General features: G+C 40.9%; 1 protein-coding gene across 6 annotated transcripts in view; it reads right to left on the bottom strand.

Annotated features, from left to right (window-relative positions):
- WNK2 (WNK lysine deficient protein kinase 2) overlaps nt 1-23,800 on the bottom strand; it is a 117,263-nt gene that overhangs the window by 31,095 nt on the left and 62,368 nt on the right. For 4 of the 6 annotated variants that reach the window (XM_075287137.1, XM_075287134.1, XM_075287136.1 and 1 more), the window contains exons 7-20: nt 22,331-22,550; nt 19,448-19,721; nt 12,540-12,739; nt 11,355-12,215; nt 9,288-9,431; nt 8,556-8,711; nt 7,087-7,584; nt 4,789-5,064; nt 4,626-4,675; nt 3,227-3,395; nt 2,867-2,983; nt 1,646-1,816; nt 282-327; nt 48-158 (exon numbers count right to left, since the gene is read on the bottom strand). In XM_075287137.1, coding sequence (XP_075143238.1) covers nt 48-158; nt 282-327; nt 1,646-1,816; nt 2,867-2,983; nt 3,227-3,395; nt 4,626-4,675; nt 4,789-5,064; nt 7,087-7,584; nt 8,556-8,711; nt 9,288-9,431; nt 11,355-12,215; nt 12,540-12,739; nt 19,448-19,721; nt 22,331-22,550 — 3,293 coding nt within the window. The remainder of the gene's footprint in view (nt 1-47; nt 159-281; nt 328-1,645; nt 1,817-2,866; nt 2,984-3,226; nt 3,396-4,625; nt 4,676-4,788; nt 5,065-7,086; nt 7,585-8,555; nt 8,712-9,287; nt 9,432-11,354; nt 12,216-12,539; nt 12,740-19,447; nt 19,722-22,330; nt 22,551-23,800) is intronic. The other 2 variants (XM_075287138.1, XM_075287139.1) reach the window with 2 other exon arrangements.

Here is a 23,800-nt window from a genome sequence, read left to right as displayed (position 1 = left end):
TGTTATCCTACACGTACTGTACACATATGACCGATTATATCAATTACCTGTAACATTACTTGGAATTTCCTTGCTGCCATTAAGCCCTGGCACTTCTGCAGAAATTGGGCATTCCTTCACTGGACAGATGATAAACCATCGCTTTCCTGTATGCAAAACTAAACAAGAAAGGCAAACAAGTGGTCAAAACTGGAGTTCTGTAGACTTTTTTAACACAAAACAAAACAAACAATACACAGCAAAAAAAAAACAAATAAAACCCACAGATCTAAACTTCATACCATTCTGCTGATATACCGGGGTTCTTACAGGGTTGAGTGGATTTTCCTTAGAAAAAGAAGGGTAAAAATAATGCATTATAATGAATGTGTACACTATACAGAGACTATAAAGTTAATAAGAAGCGGCCCATGCTACAATGTGTTTGCATATCCATGGTGTCCAGGGAGGACATCACTACTACAAAACGTGTTACAGAACTGGAAACGTGCCAGCACTGGAGTTGCATTATAAAGCTGGCTCTCACTGATTGAGTCAGAACTCTAGAGATTCTAGCAGAATTGCAGATTTTTTTCAATGCAGTTTCCCAAAGATATTAAAAGGAGTTTTATGGGACTTATTAATTGATTAAGTATTCTCTGGATTGGCAGTAGTAGGACACCCAGGGCCCCCGACCAATTAACTGTTTGAAGCGGCTGCAGCTTCATCAGTACAACACCTCTGCTTGGCATCACAGCTCAGCCCATTCACTTGGATGAGACTGTTTATTGGTCATATGGCCTGATCGTGGCTCGATGTCCCATGGGACTGTGATGCAAACAGGGAACGCCACTGCCGCTTCATTTGTGTGACCCACAGGGGCCCTGGGTGACTGACAACAGATAGGTCATTGGTTAAAAAGCCCTGGAAAACTCTTAATAAAAAAAAAAAAAAAAAAACACGTATTCCAAAATGTTAGGCTCAAAAATAGAACGTGTTCCACAAAAATACAGTTCTCATTTGGCAACAGAGAAATAGAAAGAGTTATGGACTCAAATGTGGAGATGGAAAAACAAAAATAAAATAAAAACATGATCGCCACATCCATCAGTCCAAATTAGGGCTAAAAATGGGTCCAAATGTCAAAAATTGGCTGAGTAGCAGTCTCCACTGAAATGAATGCGAGTTATATGGCCTCACCCAAACATCAATATTTTCGGCATTATTTTTCAGAAATTTTTTTTTAATTATCAAATGATAGAAGTCTATCCATCCATTACAGCCGCACGACAATGTACTACACAACCCACTATTCATTCTGTTTTTATAGACGCACCAGGCTTGGCAGGTTTACAAGACATCAAATGTCACCAATAGCGCATATAATTCTGTAAAAAGGCTAAATGGCCAATAAAAATAAAAAAATAAATTCCGCAGTGGACATGACCATTATTCTGAGCACATCCCTGGTCCTTTGTGGTCATGCTTCCAATAAATTACTTTGCAATAAATCTATAATTTATGCGGCTGAGAGAGACAGGTGCTGACAGCCGGGGGTGGACAGCAGTCAGTGTCTTCATAGGGATAGCTGTCATGTCACCGACAGGTCACAACTAATCCATGACGGAAAGCAGCAAGCGTCCCATACACAAAACGTGTACCGTACCTCCCTCATTTCCACCCTAAAGGAGTCTGTTTGCTGAGGACTTGCCCCTTGATCGGAGCTCCTCTCTCCTTCGGTATCCTCACTCAGCATGTCCTCGGCCTTGTCGATAACATCCTTCATCTGCTCAATGAAAATCTCCTTCTCGGCCTGCAGTATGAATTCATTTTCCACCTGGAAGGATCCCAATATGTTAATGCGGAAGGCAGCGCTCTTACAATAGAAACCATATTACTAAGCTTACAGCTCTGAAGGAAAGAGATAACACAAAATGCTGCAATCTCAGAATATTCCACAGATGTATTATGTGCCACAATATCTCTGATCTATGAGCCCTAGCAGGAACATTGGAGGCAAAAAAGGAAAAGAAATAGAATTTTTTGATAAGCGTCCATAGATATTGTTATGTGCATGTTCTTCCCCAGCATACAGACCGCCAACAAAATGCAATTATTAATAGGAAAGCGTCGCCATTTTTTATGTATTTATTAAAGCCGAAGAGTGAAATCTATCACTTTTTATAATCTGTTTTTATTGCCAGCTTGTAGGTTTTTTCATTCTATTTTCTGTACATGATTATTGGGCGGCCATCTTGCTTGAGGTTCATTTCATTTTAGTCTGGTTTGTGATGTAAATGAGGTGCAACAAAAAACCCCTACAGTATAGGCAAGTCTATTAGTAGGCTTAGTGGTCAGAGTTAAAATCACAGGTTATAGTGACCTAGAAATTAAAAGAAAAAAGCACTAAAGCTAAGGGGGTTGGGAGAACGAGCCTCATATTCCCATTTCGGCCATGTTTGGATGAAATAGGAATACCCCTTTTTAGCCTTTTGTCAGATTCTGACATTGGGTAACATGACCTGAATCAGCACCTAGCGCCCGACTCCCTGCTCCTGTCTGGGTTCAATAGTATTCTGTGTATATGGGGTTGTTAGACGCCATTAATGTAATGTTAAAGGGGATGTACATTTTCAGATAATAAAAATATTATTGTTCGTATAATAAAAACTTGTACAATTTTATAATATACTTTCTGTATCAATCCCTCACAGTTTTTTAGATCTCTATGCGCTGTCATTCATTCTGCTTACTGCCAGTGGATAAAAAAAAAAAAAAGTCCCTGGTCATGCGCTAGACAGTCCCTGGTCATGCACTAGACAGTGTTATGTGTATGCCCACTATTACAAATGTCACATTTGCAATATTGCATATCATAGTCACTTACCATATACGTGGCAATCTCCTCCGGGGCGTCACCATCCAAGTCAAATTTAAAAGTCACCATTTTATGGTTGTGTGTCTCCAGCTGACATTCCACCATTTTGTCTCCCGTGTTACACACCTATGAGAAGTGACCATGAAATAATATAAGCCTTTGTATAGGATGCTGCCCCTCCTGTCACTATGTGAGGTCCCACGACTGGGCCGCTGGGTATACAAGCCGCAAGAACGGTTATAATTTTCAATTATTTTTTTTTTAAATAAATATAGTAATTTTGAAATTCAGCAATATTTTAGTCATCATAAGAATAAGAGGACATAGAATTCAAAGACAAATTCTTTTCCTGAGTCTAATCGGTCTTACATTGAGTATGGTCAGTTTGGGTTTGTTGGTCTTTTCCTGCCGAGAGCGAGTACGAGACGACCTCCGGTGATGTCTTCTTGCTGGTTTTCCATCTTGTTTACTGCTGCCATGAATGCCCTCATACCCATCACTCATTTCTTTACCAGATGCCGCATCAGAGCCTATATAACTAAAAGTGGAAATATAAAAGGGATTCTTCCTTACACAACCTCCAAATACTTCTATATCGAAGAGTGACGTAGCCGTATCAGAAACATATCCCAACAATGGAAAAAGGAAATTATTACTGAGGCGTCAGAGCGTGGGAATAAGCTAATGACCCCCAGCAAATCTACAGTGGGGCGGGGGGTAAAAGCAGATATAGGATTAGCTGAGGTTGCAGGCCCAAGGTCTGAGGCTGCACCACTGCAAGAGTCTTTGCCAGACATTTCCTCATTGATTTATCGTGCCTTGTACGCCACTTTTGATTTTATGGCAGTATTTGTGTCAGTAATACATTTTGTAATATACTTTATTAACACATTTTGGCTCCTTTTTGCGAATTTTTTTTTTCCACTCTTCTCCTTGCTTCTCTATTGAGGGCTGTCCCCGCTTTTCACAGAGTACAGACTGTGTGAAATGAAGAAAAAATGAGGGTAGGGGACTGTCACTTCAAACCGCTATCTCTCAGGTATTCTAAAATATGAAAGAGGGGATTCTCATCCTTTATACGATACTACGTATACATAGTATGATTTCTCTGGACAGGTATAATGGCAACCTTTGTATCATATGAAAAATGAGAATACCAGTATCCTATTTCACAGGGCATCAAAAGTAAGTTACTAGCCTTTATAATGCCTGAGATATAGCCATCTGAAGAGATCCATCCTCATGTCACACAGCCCATACACCATGAGAAGAAGGGACAGCTCTCAACAGAGAAGCAAGGGAAAGAGAAAAAAAATGCAGGATTTCACTGAAAGGAGCTAAAATTTGTTAATAAAGTATATCACAAAGCTTTTGTAAGGCTATAAATACTGCCAGAAAATCAAATGTTACCCGAAATTTCAGGTGAATGGGAGTAGAAAGCCCCCCCCCCCCTCATGTGAATTAAGAGTCCGTGTAGTTGCAAGACCGACTCTCCATTCACTACCATGGGCCTGTTGGCACTACAATAACCAGCAGCCCCATAGAAATGAATGGGGTGCCATCAAGAACATATACTGGTGCTTCTTTAAGAAGGAAAACGCACTTTGTTCCCCTTTCTCCTGATCACTGCAGGACCCTGTGGTAGGACTGCCAACAATGTGACACGTATGTTCTATCCTGTAAATTTGACATAAGTGTCTAATAGAACAGCACCTTGAATAGATCCCCCCCAAAAAATGTATAGTATCACAATTTTAAGTGCACTCACTTGTCATAGCTTTGATTAGAGGTCTGCAAATTCTCTTGAAACGTTGCTTCCTAAAAGAAAAGAAATAAATAAAAGGCAAGACACATTATAAAACAATATTCAAATCACTGAAATGAATCTAGGTTGTAATTTCAGTGATAAAAAACAAAACAAAACAAGGCACCTCTTGACTGGAATCTTTGTATGACCGGGTGGCTGAGCACTGGGCCAGGCTATGGGGATCAGTAGGCTGCGGTAGGCCAGACCCTACATGCATACTTGGATTTTCAGGAAATGTCACCTCCGTTATGACCTGTGGGTAGGATACTTGTGCAAGTGGATCTTGCCCTTGTAAGGGTGGGGGAGTATCAGTCGCAAGATGCACAGGTGGCGACATCACTGATGCAACAGGGATCATTGTAGTGCCCAGTTCCACCGAATACTGCGGAAGACCAATGACCTGTATAACACGGGGGCATATGTATAGTCAGTCACTTTGGGTTTTAAAACACACGGCCTGCTATATAAATATCAGCAGGCATAAAACACATCACATCAGAATAGAAGACAAGAATTTCTAAGGAATTCCATTACTTCCACACCTCATTGACCATTTATACCAGTCCCAAAATTAAATTTCCTAAATGCAATCGCTTGGTAAATTAACAGATCTGTAAAATGAAGATGTGAAATGGAAATAAGAATACAAAGTAAAAAAAAAGAAGGAAAAAAAAAAGAAAAGATCACAGATGCCAAGTTTCATAGCATAGGTATCTTTTTCTAATAAAAAGGGGATGTTCAGCCTATGAACACAGGGTTGACATTGCCCTTTCAATAAAGGGTCTGCCATTTATGTAAATTAGTGATACATTTTGCTTCGGTCGTTGGAAGACCATGGAATAAGGCTAAGGCTGGTCAGTCTAGGTCAGGAGGTTGGATAGCTTTAGGCAGCTCTAGCCCCTCTTATAATTGAGTTGGGGCATAACAGACCCCTATGGATGACAGGTGCCTAAGAGAAGCAGCAGTAAGCCACTACCATGATACCAGAATATGCAGGTACAGGACTAAGACTGTAAACTGAATGTTGGTTTTAAGTCGCAACCATATCCACATTACTATTGTCTCACTCTGAATTTAACACTATCCTGCTCCGTCACGAATATCGCTCTCAGTGCCATTACCACTGCAACCACATCTGCTCCGCTGCCTGCCAAAAAGTGGAGTACTACAGCCTCTGCCCAATCTGTGCATGCTCTATAAGGCTAAGGTCACATCGGCGGAGAGAAAAGTTCTACATTGAGGATTGACGTTTTCAATGCAATAACAGTGGACACCCAAAGGATCCCATTATAGTCCATGGGGTCCGCGGGTAACCGCAGTTTAAGTGGTCCAACTGTGCGCAGATCTGAACTTCGTCTTAGAAGCAGAAGGAAAGCTTATGTCCAGCCCAAACAACATTCTGCTTTCACTAAGCATACAGCAGAAGCTGTACTGTATTCCACTAAGAATGTATAACTAACACTGCCTCACTAGAATGATCTGCATAGACATACATTTCATTTAAGAAAGTATCATCTAGTGAAACATGGCACATGGGGTGAAGGAGGAATTGTTTCCTCATTGCAAGACGTACTCTTCAGTCTGTCTGTAGGGAGCTGTACTTATAATAGTAGAACAATCTTATATGTAGTACAAGGTCTGTGAATAAAAGGGTTTATTGCAGAAATAATGTTTACTACGTGCCAATATTCTCAGGACGTACGACCATGTGAACGCAGACCATGGGTTTTCCATATACACAGTACCGATGTTCCCTATAATTGTGCAAAGGCTTGTACAGCAGCTACACAGCAAGGCCATTTACTAGTCAATGCATGGAGCAAATTGCCAAATGGTACAATCTGGGACCGAGTGTAAGAAAGGAGATCAATGTTCAATTTCTACCTGTGAGGGGACAACACAGTGGCTCAGTGGTTAGCACTGCAGCCTTGCATCGCTGAAGTACTGGGTTCGAATCCTGCAAGGAGTTTTTATGTTCTCTCCGTATTTCATTGGATTTACTCCCATACTCCAAGAATATACTGATAGGGAAAAATGTACATTGTGATCCCTATATGGTGCTACATATAAAAAAAAATTCTAACTGTGGAAAAAGAGGAAGATAAAAAACCCAAAAACTAATAGGTTAGAACTAGAAGCAAAATGTCCCCCTACTTTACATTTTAATGCTTGAATCCACATCCCCATGTAATGTAAGCATGTAACACATAAGACTGACATGTTTTAGCAACCACAACATGCCAGCATGCCCTTTCTGATAAAAGGACATTGTATGTGTATGACATTCCTCAGTTTTATTTGGATCTCTCGGACCTACCGATTGTGTCCTTGCCCATGACCCTGTACTTGAAAACAGTTGGGCTTCTTATATTGTTCTTTTAGTAGACTAAACAGAAATGATAGGGATCTTACAAAGTATTACCTGGTTCCCAGCCCCAGATGTAGTCTGATCGGGAGGATGGGTTATGCTCAGATGATGTGACTGAGGAGGAGGTGGATGGGGTTGCTGTGACACGGGCGGAATACTTGGTGAGTGATTAACCGAAGGGACATCACTCTGAATGATCTGTTGAAAGGAGGCCTGGTACGCTTGTGTTTGGGGATGCATTGGCAGCGGTTGTGGGGTTGGTACTCCAGTGCCACCAGGGGGAGCCACAGCTAATAAAGGTACAGAAGCCACCTGTATATTTTGCATAAGATTTGCCTCAAAGGGTAGCACCAACTGCGGGTTGACTATTTGCCCTGTTGGGGGCCCTGCGGGAGTCACAGGAAGGTTGGGCATAACCACACCTGGAGGGAAATACTGACAGGGAGCAGGCAGGGGAGTGATACAGACAGCAGGTAAGTCAGAGAGATTGGCAGGGAGGCTCTCGAGTCCTGTTAGAGGAGTAACTGCTGGAATGAGAGGATACGGAGGAAGCTGAAAAACAATGCACAAAACAAAAAACAAAGAATTATTGCACATATTGCATCAGAAACCATAGCTAGTGATAACTGTGAGCTTCATATAGAGCCAAGGCAGGGCCAGCTGACCTGCACCACTTGGAAATGCAAAATTAACTCAAAATTTACAAAAGAGCAAAAGCACTAAAACACAAAATATATATAAAAAATACTGAACTACTAGCAGTTACATATAAGCAGTTACAGTTCATTTAGAATCATATACGGAGGTAACAATTTTTCACAATTAAAGCCTGATCACAGAGCCTACTACTAATGGATCTCCATGATAGTAGAAAGGGGTCCTATAGCCCCAAGTTCCTACTTACTGTATAACTACTACTGAACAAAGCTTTGGACTCTAAAAAGCACCGCACATGCTGAAATGCACTTTTATTGGAAAGTCTATAGGACTGATGACAACACCCGAGTACATCACTTGGTTATTTCCGTCAGTCCCATAGACACTGAATGGAACGACACCTCATATGCTTGACCCTCCATTTAAAGCTTTTGGATAGATAAATTTATGTCCATTGTGCCAACACCCCATTGAGGGCAAGTGGATAGATTTATAAATTACCTATAAATACATTTAGCTTTATCAAAAGGATAAGTGTCGGATCGCTGGGGGTCCAACAGATGGGTCAGTAGAACTTATCAGCCTTTCTTAAGAAAGAAACATGGTGCACTAGTAATACCATGAGTAACAAGTATGGTAGGGCCCTCTCCGTCACGGGATATGGTGACAATGGATACCACTAAGTTTTGGAAACATATCTATGTAAGACATTTCTACAGCCGAGGCATATACTTGTATTAAACACAGGGTTTGTACATCAATGAACCAAGCCAACAAAAACAGCTGCATCCATAATGCTCTATGTAGCAAATGACATACAAACATTACAAAAATACATCCACATGGCTGTACTGGGATGCCGGTACCTGGTGCTGTTGCAGTGGTGCTGTGGAGATCTGCAGAGGTTTTAGCGGTGCTGGAGTGAGCGGGGGCTGGTACTGGTATGTATGGGAGGTAGGTTGCATTGGACAGACGGTCTGCCCGGCTGGAATTTGCTGTAGAATAGGTTGGTGTTGAACTGGCTGTTGTTGGGCGGAAACATGGAGAAGTACAAGTAGGTTAGGATAATATTAGTCATAATGTAATATTAAGATAATCTGTACAATACTGAAATGTGGCTGGTACTACACTTACAGACACTCTTAAAGTGCCCCCCCCATCCTCCAATGATACGTTGATGATAATATCTTGCAGTTATCTCAGCAAGTATTCAATTTCCATACAGCGCCATCACAGGAGAAAGGCAGAATTACACAGTTACCATACAAAGCAATCCATGGATGGCCTGGGAAACATAGGACATGTTGGTTCCTCCAGTGTAAAACTAGAGTCATAAAAGAGGTGCAAAACGGCCAAAAGTAGGACATGACGTTCAGTGACCATGCACTGTCAAGATGTCACACAGGCTACATTCACACAACAGTGAATAATGGCCAAGAGTCACTCTCTAAAGTCACTTCTTACTCCAGCTAGTAGATGAAGGTCCTGGCAAGCCCCCCCCCCCCCCCCCCCATAACATTAATCCTGTTACATAATCGTATATTTAAAAAATAGATTTACTTAATTTACCCGAAACAAAATAGAGATTACTTTCTGACCTGGCTGGATAATACAGATGTGGCAGGACCAAAATGCAGAGACGCAACAGTGGTTGGCTGCACAACCGGGTACGATGTGCTTGGGTCTTGGTAATGATGTTGTGGTAGTCCAGAGTGCAATGTAGGGGCGCTAGAAACCCCATGCTAAAAAACAAATGGAACAACAGACAATGTTATTTATCGATTCTCATCTTCTCTCTTTAAGGCTTCCAGACAAAGCAAACATATAAAAACGGGAAATAACCAACATTGCATAGAAGGATAAAAATGTGGAATTTTTGGAACTTTTTAACAGGTAAGGAGAGAACACCCGACAATATTTTTGATCTGCAGTATCTGAACCTTGTGCTAGAAGGACCTTCCCAGGCTCACGGAGAGAGGACCTTATGAAGCATTCCCATGTGTTTTATCACTAGAGCAAGATGCTTTGTACCCATCACTCAACCTTTAGAGCATACCCCATACCCTCAGCAGTCAGACCCACTATTTATCTGCTCTCTATAGGACACAGGTAAACCGCTGATCGATGTGGGTCTGACTGCCGACATCCTGAGAATGGGGCGTTTTACCCCTGATCAGCTAGGGTGAATGCTGACGTGCCCCTGCTGGATGGGACATATCTGTGTTCCTATTCACTTCAATGTGAGTGTCTGAGATAGTTGAGTGCTGTACTTTGAACATCTTCGGCGCTCCCATTGAAATGAGCGGGGACGCAAGTACATCTTGTGCAGAAGAGCCATGCCTACTTTCAGGCCTTGCTATATTCAGGTTGAATTCACACTGGGGTAAAAACAGCCCCCTCTCAAAAGCCAGACCCCCAATGATCAGCTAGTTATCATTTATCCTATGGATAGAGGATAAATATGCTCAGTGTCATGACCCCTTTAAGCAATACAAAAGTAATGTTAATTTGGCCAAAAATTCATAGTTTTGCAAAAAATACAAAAAATCTCAATGCCAAAATGTCATTTTTCAAACTGGGAAAAATAAATAAATAAAAATTGGCATACATCTTAATCCTTTGACCATAAATCTACATCCCTGCACAGAATACTCAGCAGCCATAACACAAGTTCCCAGTTAAATTCCTTGTGACGCTAGATAACAGTACATGTTAACTTTCTTCCGCCTTGGTTTTCTTAAAAAATTTTCAATCAAAAGTGGCAGATCGTGGAGGCTTGATGTCTTGGCACAGCAACCTTCAGCTGGGGAAGCGGCAGGAGCCGAGGTTAATTTCCGCCTCTTGGAGAATGTTCTGTATCAACAGCTTAAAAATAGATTGCGGGACAGACACATGCATGAGCAGACAGGGGCAATCCCATCTGATGGATACTAAATATTCAGGGGCGTAGGATCTGAATAATTGAATCTCTTTTTTGGACAGACATCTGGAGACAGGAGATGACTGCACATGGCCAAATGTGATTAAAAGATCAGCTCAGTAAATGAGCCAATTAAACAAGCGAACGCGAGCAAGCAGGCAACGTCGGTGGTTTAATGCATAGAATATGTGTTTCTGTCTTTTTCTGCAAAGGGCAGGAAATGCCTGGCAGGCTCCAATCATGGGAAGAAATTATCAGCTGATAAAAAGGTCCAGGAGAGTGGTTTCTGTCCGAGACCACATTTCAATGCCTAATTTATTGGTTGCCTGTTTTTGCCGAGTGTGCAAGTTTTTTAATTACTGCTCTCAATCAAACTGCCTAGGTTATTGCTTCATGCAGAGAGGAAATGAGAGAGGCAGGCCGGTTCTGCAGCACTGCATGTGTAATCAGATGCGGCTTGGGTCTCGCACTAGCTAAGGATGCTACTGAATGATCATTTTCTCTCCTACGCCTTTTTTCCACTTAAACAAATAACAGGCTTTTTAGGACACTTGACAAAAATCACAGAATAATTAGCACTTTAAAACAAGAAGGGATAGCGAAGGAGAAGAAGAGGTAGTAACAGTCTCCGCATTCAAGACAAGGGGGTCACTACAGACCAAGCAAAAGTGTACATGGTTAAGTCAAGGATCTCGCCTATTCCTTGGAAAGACATGGGGATGACAAAAACAGTCATTTGACCTACCACATGGCAGCCATCTCTTCCAGTAAAAGACTTCTTCCAACTGACTTCTGTGGAAGAGTTTGATTTCCAGGACCTTCCAAAATGGTTGTCCCCAGTAAGCGGTATCATATATTTTTCTTCTCCGAGGTTGTGCAATTCATGAACACCCAAAAATACTGGCAATGGTACTCTCAAAGAGGTCGTCTTCTGGTTCATGATAACTTTTAGTAGCTCATGGAGACATGAAATATCTAGACTCTGCCCTTGTCCTCTGTGAAGCGGCAAGGGCCTATAATATTTCTCAAGATCACATAAACAAGGAGTCGAAGAAAGTGAAGAGCGAAAGGAAGACGACCTCTGTGGAGGTCTCCATTCTTGTGAACATGCTGGGCAAGGGTTGTAGTTTTGTGTGGTCTTCATGGATCTTAGCGTTAGGTTTTTGGTATCTGGCGGATCTTCAGCAGAAACTGAAGCCATCAAATCCGTCCTTGTACTAGAAGTCACAGCAGGATCACTATGTCTGCGGAGTGTGGAACACGAATGTGGAGTCACGTGAAGAAGGTTTTGGTCAACATTGTCACATTTGTCAGAGGAGAGGAATCTTGAAGAAACGTCACTGTTCGAGGACTTGTACTGCTCACAAGGAAGAGTGTTCCTGGTGTCGTAGTGAGCAGTATTCAGAAATAGCTTTGGACATCCAACATTAGCGCATTTTGAGCAGGACATATAGCACTTGTCAGGGTTTGACGTTTCAACTACTGAATTACTACATATTGTTTGACAGTCAGTGTAACCCATGCAGGGTTTACTAAACAGGGGGCACCGAAAGGAAACTCCTGAATCAAAAAGTTCTTTAACAAAGGGTGGGACAATAATATTTTGCTGAATTTCCAGCAAATAAAAACAAAACAAAAAAAATTACATGAAATTCAGAACATACCAAAATATCAAATATAAGCTTAAAAAGGGGGCATTACAGTCAAAAACTTTTATTACCTACGCACAGGAGCAGAGTCCCAGCAGGACCACAACCAAAAGGTCATGCAAGTAGGAAGGAATGGGGGACCACCACGGTCTTTCATTCTAGAGATCAGTGGGGAGCCCAATGCGAGGACTGACACCAATCTAACTTTGACCATCTGGTAATAAATGCTTTTGACTGGAACACGACTTTAATTCTTCCTTAAGCAACACAAAGACACTTACTGTTGCAGCTTGCTGGTATTGCCCCAGCTGATGCTGAGGACTCTGTGATAGAGCCTGGCCCTCGATGATGGGTGGACTGTACACTCGCTGGACCGCAGGCGGTAGAGAGTCTGGCAGAGAGGAGTAAATTACACTTTGCTGACTGCTTTGTGAATCCGAATACACTGTAGACCCCTGACCACTGTCAAATGTGCTGTCAGCTGTCAAAGCAAAGCCAGGATAAAAAGCAAAACAAATTACATGCTGTCAAAAAAATAAAAAAATAAAATTAGCAAATAATTATACTCTTTAAGCTCATCTATATGTACACATTGGTTTTGGCAAAAATGTCCTTTCACAATAGTTTTGGTTTATATAACATTTTTGAACGCTCAGACATTATACTGTATATACTTGTTTTGTCGTATTTTATTGCAAGGAGGAGACCATTCATATATAAATAAAGTGTTAGCGGGGGGGGGGGGGGAGCAGTCAATATAGATCCTACCGATTCGGCACAATTTGGGGGTCTAGTTTTGGAGCAATCTTAGCAAAAGCTGCCTAAGTACTACCATCATTAATATACGACTCTTGGGGAATTTTTCAGAAACATCAAAAATATTAAAGGGAAATTAAGAATAGGACTATAAAATTTGGATTTCCAACAATGTTCAATGGCCAAAGTCACATACTGCGGACAGATCTTTGTGTAAAGAGCTGTACTGTCCAAGTGTTGCCGTACATGCCATTTCCAAATCAGAAGCAATGCTTTTAGAAAGCGTATACTACCCCGTAAACATTTATGGCATGTTCCATCGGACTCCATCATATTTACTCTTAGATTTATACAGAAGCTAGCAGAAAATCCTCCATACGTCTTCATAAGAAGCCAGATTCATACAGGAGGTACAGAAAGCTTCCATATACAGAAGAGTTCTGACAATTTCTCTGGTGTTTGGTTTAGGTTTATGGTGGTCCTCTCTTGATGGGACATCAGGAGAAAAATTGGATAGGATTATCTTATTCCCTTTGAATGGGTTGCTTGGCCAGCAATTCATGCGATTTCAATGTGTACAGAGGTGCCAGGAGTAACGGGTGTCGGACAAGTGTTCGGCAGACAGTGGTTGGAGATGAGACTATTACGTTTTGTAGACAGATGGAGTCTCGTCTTGATCAGTTGCCAACCCAGGTGGCAGAAATAGCGAATGTGGACAATGGAGACATGAAAAGATAAGGAAATCGTGGCTGGGATTCTAACAAATGGTAGACCATACAGATCCTGCATTCATGGTCATATCCACTGGCAACCGATCAAGACAAGAAAGAAAAAAAAAAAAAAAAAAAAAAAAAAAAAAATTTATATATATATATATATATATATATATATATATATATATATATATATATATATTTTAAAATTAAAAAAAAATAATTCAGAAATATTTAACCTTTGTCTACAAATTGAGATTTAAAATGGTATCTTTTAAGGGTATGTTCCCATGGTGGAAAACGAAAAGGAATTCCTCTTCATTTTCCGCCACCGGCGTTTTTGCCGTGGTGTAACAGACGGGATGCCAATGCAGTAGCTGCGGAAAACGCAACAAGATCACGCAGGACGCTCCTTTTTTCCGCAATCCCTGCCTCCCTTTGAAAACAATGGGAGACTGATTCTGGGAGCACAGCCTTAAGGCTCAATGAGCCTTTTATATGACAGATGGAGAGCGCTGTAGACACAATAGGGCTCATGCACACAGCTGTATTATACGGTTGTGACTGACACTACTGTTATGCAATTTGGAAGCTGCCAGTTACTTTGTTCTCAATTAGATTTCAGCTTTGGCCTTGGTTAATGCTATTCTTTTCTGTCCAACACAAGACTGAAAGCTGGTGTAAAAATGAAATGTCCTTTTATTTAATTTCCACCTCTGCCACTAAGTGAGCAGCGCTGCGATTTTTCAGCTATACACTGCTTCAGTTTTCAGCCACAAAGGAATAATTAATCTTTACCGTCACTATGGCCGGGACAAAGGGTGCAAACAAATCCTTTCACTTGGTTGACAGGCTGATATTTACATTACGACTTTCAGATTGAACACAGCAATGAAGAAAATGACCAAAGACATTTATCATGTACTGCTAATAATTCTATAACGGAAGGAAAATACACACTGACATCTCTTCTAAAAACTCACTGGATGACAACCAAGACTAGGACTTCTGTGCTCTCCAAGGTGCTGAAACCAATTACATGTAAGATTATTGGGTGACCTGTCAATGGATTGGAGTCTTTCCACTTTATGGAACCGGGTTACTATGTCATATCAAAACACCCTCTAATAAAAAACTATTACATTAGGGTGGCTATGGATATGATCTTCAACACCCTCCAAAACCTGTAAAATAGCTAATGCCCATGTCCCTTGTTTGACGTGAAGAGGTTGCATGTATGTAGTCATATTGTATTACAATCTTACTAAGCATGCATGTTTATGACGAGTCAGGAGACTTAGTCTAGTGTTGATCCAGGGATTTAGTCCAGTCCAAATGACAGATTTGGATTGTGGAGGTTTTTTTTGCGTTCCTTTGTATGAACATGGTAAGATTATAGGATGGATTTGTGCATTCATCGAACTAATTTAACTAGATATGGCCTCAAGTTTTAAAAAAAAAAAAAAAAAAAACCACACACTTGGCAAAAGAAACATTCAGCCTTTTGGAAGAAGAAGCCATGTCTCCCCTCAATGGAGGATATAGAGCCCGTTAATATTGGTGCAGTTCAAGAAGACTAACTATTGAAATACCTATGGAATATCAATAAGTGAAAAGCTATTTAGTAGTTCAGATGATGCCGAAAAAAAAAAAAAAATTAAAAATTAAGTTTGAGCATTAATTTTCTCGTTCTACACTAGAAACCCTTAAAGCAGCAGACTGGAGACATGGGGCGTCATAGCTGATAGGGACTTCCAACATAAGACGAAAGCTAAGGAGCAGGACCGGACCATGCTGGGAGGACACAGGAGAGCGGGGACAGGAGAATAAGGGGATTTTTTTTTTGTTTTTTCCCCATCTCCCCCTCACTCAAGTTGAAAATGAAAAATTGGGCTGGATAACCTCCAAGAATGAATTTTACTACTCTGACAGATAACAGCTTCTGTCTGTGACTAAGTAGATACAGGGTGGGTGCTCAAGGGCTGGATGTCACCCACTATTGCTCTAGAACATATAATATATTTCTATGGCCGTTTCCAGTAAATGTTGTTTTGAAGGTATTATATTTCCAGGCTAAACATTGTATGTGTTTATTAGTATGAAATAGATTAGAAACTCATAAGGAATCCAAGAGGTTAATGGCTTCCCTACTGGCAGATATTTCCTGCAGCTTCTGATGTAGAACGAGCAAGACAATTCATTGCCCTGTAATGAAATCAAATGCAATCTGAGACCTCAGTATACGAGGAATATGGATAACATGAGCTTACTGGAGATTTTTTTTCATCCCCCTGATACATAACATGATTTTAAGATTCAAGACCAGCTTTACATAACCAATGTCCGGTGAAGGACACACGGCTCAAGTATGAGGACCACCTAAGGCTGGCCATGTACACTTGTGCCAGTACCACTGCTAACCCCTCCTCCCAAATATACCTGTACAGCTGGTCTAGGTGCGCATGTGTTCTCATGTAGCAGAGTCTCAGAGGAAGGAGTCAGATTTGGGTGGAATCGGGGAAAAAAATAAATAAATAAATAACAGACTTCAGTTTCAATATAAAATGGATTATTCTTAATTCTAAAATTATTAGCATTGTATAACTAGATGTGTAGTTTGTTACATATTTACTCGCAGGAATCCGGCCACTTCATTGTTATTTTGTGAATTAGAGGAGCTCTGCAGTTTGACTGACCATGACGGTCGCCATTTATGGAGGAGTCAGAGTCTGAGCAGGAGTCCAAGTTGGAGGTTTGACGTACCAACTCTACAACCCTAAGTGCCAGACACCTCAGCTTATCGCACCTAAAATTGAAAGGATCAGGCATGTTAACACTCAACATGCCCAACCCTTTTATTCTCCAAAATCTGTCACTAGGAAAAGGGATGAGGGTAGACAGAACAACGCCATACACATTGGATGGTTGGCCAATCTCATAAAATCGGCAGATTTAGCAAACATCCACCTAATGGGGATGGAACAGAGACTAAGCAAACTGCCATCCAAAATCAGCAGGTTCGGCCAACACTCCTCTAATATGGATGGCCAATGTTAGATGACACACAGCCATCCAAGTGAATGGTGGAGATTCAGTACCAACCATGCTGTCTGATGTTGGCTCTACTTGGGTTAGGCTTGTAGTCACAAATATTTTACAAAATGTTGCACTTTGATGCATAATTGCATGAAGGCACCCACAAAATAATGCAGTTTAATATTAAAAGTATAATCGGTCACAGTCTATTGATGCCTTGCTTGGGGTCTGAATGAGGTGATGGATTTCTAAAACAAAGCAGATTCTTTCACAAATTACCTCTTCCTTGTTTGGATGAGGTTATTAATGTGATACGACTCTTCTTTTCAGGGTAAACATCCTTCAGATATGTCCAAAGATTAATAAACGTAAGGATTTTTATTCCTCTGGAACTCTAAATACATTCTGCATTTATTGCTCAAGTAATAGACATGTTCTGCCTTATTAGACATGTCAGCATTAATGTATACATATTGTACATACATAATGAACTTGTGCAGTGATGGACATAGAGGTAAATGTCAGTATAGAAACAGCTTGTGTTTGCACCATAATGTACCTAGTTACCAACCCGAATCTACAAGACAAAGCAAACTAACCTGCAGATATCTCCTGTGTACAAAGCGTTAAGGTCAACAAGTAATAGGAAGACGAGCGCCCTGTCATGAAGCATTTGCAACCATTTATCAATCCGACCTTTGAAAAGCCAAGTGGAGTTCAAACAGGCAAATAATGATGAACACTGTCATGCAAAGGACTAGGGCCATATAAATTTGGTCACCCATAAACCATAAAGTATTTGTGTTGTCCAGGGTGAGCAAATCTATAAAACAATACATGTCGAGATTCAGTATGAAAAAGGTTTTTCTCTTTAGCTCACACTTCGTCCTTGTGCAGATAACAGTATTCCAATAGATTTTTTGTAAAAAGCTGTAATACAGCAAACATAATGGTGAACTGTATTTCTACCAGGGCTGCGGAGTCCGTGGGCCAAACGGCAGACTACGACTTCTATTTTTCCACAGCCTGAATCTGACCCCTACACAATTCCTTACTAAACGGCTGACAGCCATGGTCAGACAGAAGCAGTAAAGCTCCTCTAATTCATTAAAAAGCTGCACGACCCTCTCTGATGTTTCCAGCTCTCCATAATCTAGATCTTTTACCAGGTATGGAAGACCCTGGATTCTTGTGCTGGTTCCGGGCAGATGGGTACAGAGCTTCTCATTTCCTCCATCTGGATCTTCATACAGGACTCTGTGCCCTCTTGGGATTCTGGAGGGCAAATCAACTCCTCTTAACCTCCCTGTCAATCTCCTTCAGTAATACCTGCTCTAAAATAGAGTTTGAGTTTCTATATTCAGATGGATGGCAGATCATGTTGCACCGGCCCATCCCACATGTCCATGTTGGAGTCACCCCTCCCCCATTTTCCACTCTCTGCGCTACCTCGGTCACTGGAAATCAGACTTGAACACTTTTTCGCCTTGCCCATACTTCCTCCCTCTGGCACCATGTACCCACCAAACTTCACACATTAATGCCAATAAGTCAACTTCTGTCTGGAGTAAACGCCCCTGAAAACTCACCTTCCTTTCCCTCCGTCCCTCCTCCTGACCATACTTTGGATTTTCCCCTCTGTACACTTTTCCTTTTTTAGTTCTTATTTCTAGGCTGTCTGACCTTCCCTGCACGGTGGGGCCCTCCTGTTGTTGCACATAGTATGTATTTTGTTCTGTATTTATAACATTTTTAAAGCAAGTAAATGAGAATTAAAAAAAAAAAAAAAAAAAAAAAAGCCAGTGATTGAATTTCTGTGAAAAAAATTAAATATGTAACACACGCTACATCTAATGAATTACACAAAATTACATAAATTAAAATTTATTTTATACTGAAGCTGAAGTTGTTAGTCATTTTCTCAACTCCAGACAAAACTGGCCCTGGATATCTCAGTCGTGTATGGCTAACATGGCATGCTCCTTCAGAGGTTATAGAATTTTTGGAGAAACTACAGGAGTATACAAAGTTAAGACCGTAGGTTCTCAACCAGTGGTATGTGCTCCTCAGGCAGTATGCACATCTATAGGGATCAAAATGTAGAATGAATTTTGAATCAGATTCACCTTAAGCTGTATAAATAGCTATTAAGGTCACACCAATTTTTATTTCAGACAGGGATTTTTGTTTTTTTATGTTGGATAAAAACAAAACAAAAATCTGATTTAAAATTTATATAGCGTGTACTTGTCTAAAATAAATGTTGAGAAATCCAATGCTGAGCATTACTGCTGTAGAGGGGAGGAAAAGCTGTAACGTCTTTTCTGCTGCTAATAGATTTAGAGTCAAATTACAAAGAAGCTTCTCTATTTCTATGTAAAGATAGAAAAAGCTGCGACTGGTCTTATTTAAATACTTGGCAATCCAGGAATTTTATGGACAAGATATAAGGATTATGTGCACTGGGATCTGTGGATTACTTTGCTCTTTGAATCAGTTTGTATAAAGCAGTAGAAAGTTACAGTAACAGGGACCCACATTGTTCAGTGTCCATTTTACTCAACCTTTAAAGTGGTAGCCCCTATAGATAAGAACATGGATGCAGTGAAGGACCTTTATACAAGATAAGATAAGAGCAGTTCAGAATCTTCTTGTACAGTCATGTGTCAGGAACAAATACTTACAAGCTACTGAAGTAATGCTGGCGGGTAGTTTGGGCAAAAACGAATGCTGGTCAGTCTCTATTTCATCTCCTTCATTTAATATATGTTGACCTATATGGGAAGAATGGGCCAATGGGGCAAGTGGTGTCTGCGGCACATTCATTTGTTCCAACCCTTCAGGGTCACCATTCTCTTCCCGAATCCTTGCCCGTCTCCATTGGATTAACGCCACTCGATCGCGTATTGACTTTCCAACAATTTTCACATCACTCTCATGGAAAAATCCTGATTCAACCTTAAAAGATGACAGTTTTATTATGATTTATATCCAAGTCTGAATCGATCTGTACATTGAATTGTGCTATTGACTTACCACGACACAAATCAATGTTTTCTACGTACCAACAGTAATCTGTACAGAATAGTTTGTGTCTAATTTTTGCTTTTTAGCTACACATTTCCCCATCTATGCTGGACAATAACCAATAAGGTCAGGGTAATATTGTCTGCACTGGTATCACCCAACTTTCCCAGACCCCTGAAAGTAAATATGTCTAGCTATGCAACAAATCAAAACCAAGATAGGAGTCAACAATATGTAACTCCTAATGGTCATCTCCAGTTACAGAAAATTCTGGGATGGGTTATAATGACCATTTATGAAAGACAGATGGTCCAGGAGACCCCTCACTGAAGTGAAGAAGCAAAAGCACTAAACTCAGCCTTGTACACCCTTATGCTTTGTTCACATCTGCGTTAGTATTCTGTCTGGGGGAGTCCGCATGGGTACCCCCCGAATGGAATACCGAACGCAACTGCAAGCGCTGTGCAGAGAAAGCACATGGACCCCATAGACTATAATGGGGTCTGTGTGCTGCCCGCACGAATCGTGCGGACAGGATAGTAGATTGGGAACTACTTTCCTGTCCACATGGTCCCTGCGGAGATCTGGCAGCAAGCACACGGACCCCATTATAGTCTATGGGGATTTATGTGCTTTCTCTGGCACACCGCTTGCAGTTGCGTTCGGTATTCTATTTGGGGGTTCCTCATGCGGATGGAATACAAACGCTGATGTGAACGAGGCCTTACTCAGTATTCAGCAGATCCTTGGATAGATACAGTTAGTGGAACATGGGTACATAGAAAGTATGTAAGAGTATGTGCAATGCTGCGCTTGAGACTCCAAGGACAGCAGAGAAGCTCAGGATTGTGCTATTGGCCCTTTAAGGAATAGAGCATGCAAAATAAATTTAAATTTTGCAATTTTTTATTTATTGATTTTAAGGAAAAAGAATATAGTGCCAGGACTGTTTAGGGAACAAATTCTGCCATTTTTCCTTGTGATGCAGAGATCGCTTAAAGAGTTAAAAGGGATATTCCAGGAAAGCATGGAGGCTCAGTGGTTAGCACTGCACCTTGCAGCGCTGGAATCCTGGGTTCACATCCTGACATGGAAAACATCTGCAAGGAGCTTGTATGTTTGGAGTGTGGGAGGAAACCGGAGTACCCAGAGGAAACGCTCACAAAGACATACAGATAGGGAATGTAGATTGTGAGCCCTATATGGGACAGTGACCACAATGGCTGTAAGAGTGCGGCAAGATTATGATGGAGCTATACAAGTAATTTAGTAAAAATCTTTTTTGTAGCAACAATGCCTCTCCGATAAAACACCTAACTTTTTATTCAGGGTAGTAAAAGTGGAGGGCTTGGTCCATAAATTACTAAGTGTAGGGCATTACTTAACCAGGGGTTGAAACTCTAAAGCTAACAATCTTTCAGGAGAAGAATGCTTGACCACCCGGCTCACTTCTTGCTCGCTCTGCATGATCATTGATTTCCTGATGCAGAGTCAACGTGAGCCCCATCACTAAGAGGATGGCTACTCCAGCATCGCTGGCCACTTGTGCTGCGCCGCCTGCATTAGCTCCCTAAAGGACGTCATCCTCGTGGTGATCAGAAGGATGATTGATCCCTCTGTCGATGTCCTCTTAGAATACAAACATGGCATTGATCCAATTAGAAAAAGCAATTTTCTTCCCTTGTTGTTAAACCATTTCCTAGGCATCTAATACTTGATCTTGTAAGTACTGTAAACTATGTAAATAACAAAGTCATAAATCTTACATAAAATGCTCCATATATATGCATGGGAAGAGATTCTTGCCCATCAACTACAAGACAATTAAATGTTTGAGATTGAAAAGCGTTCCTTCAATTTCTGTGTCAAGCCACAATAGAAATATGGTTTTATAAAGGAGCGCATTAAAGGGGAAGGGAATAAAAGCCAACGGCGGAAATCCAAAATTTGGGCTTCATCTCACAGATAAAAAAAAAAAAATTAAGGTGGTAAAATAAGGATGTTTAAGGGGTTTTCAAGGCTTAATAACGGATGACCTATCTTTAGGATAGACCCCTTCCAATCTTCAGATGATGACCTAACACCTGGGGCCCCCCACACAGATCAGCTGCACAAAGACTGCTGCGTTTGGTAGTGCACTTTTACCTCTACACAGAAAACCAAGCACAGTGGCTTGGTATCACAGCTCAGCCCATTCTCTTGATGGGACTGAGCTGTGATCAGGATATGTGAACAATGAATGTGATATCACATGGCCCTTGGAGCACAATGCTGCAGCATCTTCAAATAGCTGATCCACAGGGATCCCAGGTGTCAGATCTCTACTGATGATCTATCCTAAGGGTAGGTAATCAATTAAAGCCCGGAAACCAACCTTAAGTACTTCCCCTGGCCCAAACCTCAAACTGCCCTTAAAATTGTAGGACTAGCCACTTGCCAGATTCTCCAAATCTATCACACGAGAGACACTTTGATAAACTTGGTGCATCTTCTACCTGCTTGATCAATACATAAAGCTTCAATATACAAAACTGGTTTACCATTTCTTGTGCAACATCTTCTGGGGTTTCCTTCTCCAAGTCAAAAGTAAACTCAATGGCTCCATTATCTTTGGGTTTTCCTTTCAACTTCTTAGGGTCTTCCACCCACAGTCTTAAGGCAATCGTGGACTTCCTGCCGTGGTCTTCCTCTGCAAGCTCCACCCTCACCCCAGTGTCTTCAGCAAAGAAAGCATGGCTTAATAAATCTTTAATTTCATATCTGAAACAGAGAAATCCAAGTTGTAAAAAAAATGTGATCCAAGTTCATTCACCAAGAGTGAAGCCATTTCATTTCAATATACTAAGATTACTACATTACTAAACCCATTGTCATACACCAATAATTCCAATATGAGGGAAAGAGAATTTCATTTTTATATTACAGGTGTCATATATATATTCCTGGCAGAGAAGATGGGAGCCATTTTGAACCTAAACAGGGAAAAAAACAAAAAAAACACACACACACACACACACACACACACACATTCTTTTTAAATAGTGCAGTACCTGTCTACAGGTCGTGTGCGGTATTGCGGTATAAACTAAACTGAGCTGCCATATCACAGGCCATGTTTTCCAATCCTAGACCACCGCCAATGCTTCAGAAGTGACAATAAGCAGTCATGATGTTGAAAATCTGAACTACAACAACGGTGCAAAGCCACAGATCTGTAAGATATGCATTCAGGACATACTAGCACGTCAACAGACTATGACATTACCATGAACTCTCCTTGCTTGGATCCGAGCGTGTTCAGCATCCGTATTGCTTATCTGCACTAACCTAATCCTTAGCATTAAATTTGATGAATTTCCATGGTAACATCCATTCACTATGTGGTCACGAAAAGGTGAATACTAAACACAAAAGGCAGGAAGAACAGCGCCCTCCAAGGATCCAATGTCAAATTGCATACAATGACATTGCGTATCCTGAGGAATGGCATTGTCAGTGTAGTGTATGCAGGATGACTGGGCCATCTACATGCACCTATCACTGAATTGTAACGTAAGGGACACTGGAGAAGGCATGTTCAGAAGAAGAAAAGTACCGGTATACGTCCAAAGACTATAAAATGAGGCCAAAATACTAAGACAATGGATGCCAAAAAATCCCTAATCAATCAAGAAACGTAACATATTTGGAGTTGTATATTCTTTTTGCAATAGAATTCAATGGACGACATGTGCAACTGTATGTCATACAACAAACACATCAGGACTGTAAATTCAGGGTATACGTCATATTCTTAGCATATAGTGTACATCAGGAAGAAAAACAAAAATCCTAAAACATGCATTGGGGATTGGATTAGACCTAATAATTTACTAAAGGTGATGAGTTATACCTGAAATCTAGGCTAGATCCTGTAGAACTAAGGGCCCGTGCACACGGAGTTAACGCGAGCGCATTTTAGCATAATACAAGTGTATAGAATACACGTGTTAAAATAACACTCCCATTGA

This window comes from Leptodactylus fuscus, chromosome 9 (genome assembly GCF_031893055.1).
Source record: "Leptodactylus fuscus isolate aLepFus1 chromosome 9, aLepFus1.hap2, whole genome shotgun sequence".
Classification (NCBI taxonomy): Eukaryota; Metazoa; Chordata; class Amphibia; order Anura; family Leptodactylidae; genus Leptodactylus; species Leptodactylus fuscus.
This window is presented reverse-complemented; position numbering and strand designations above follow the sequence as displayed.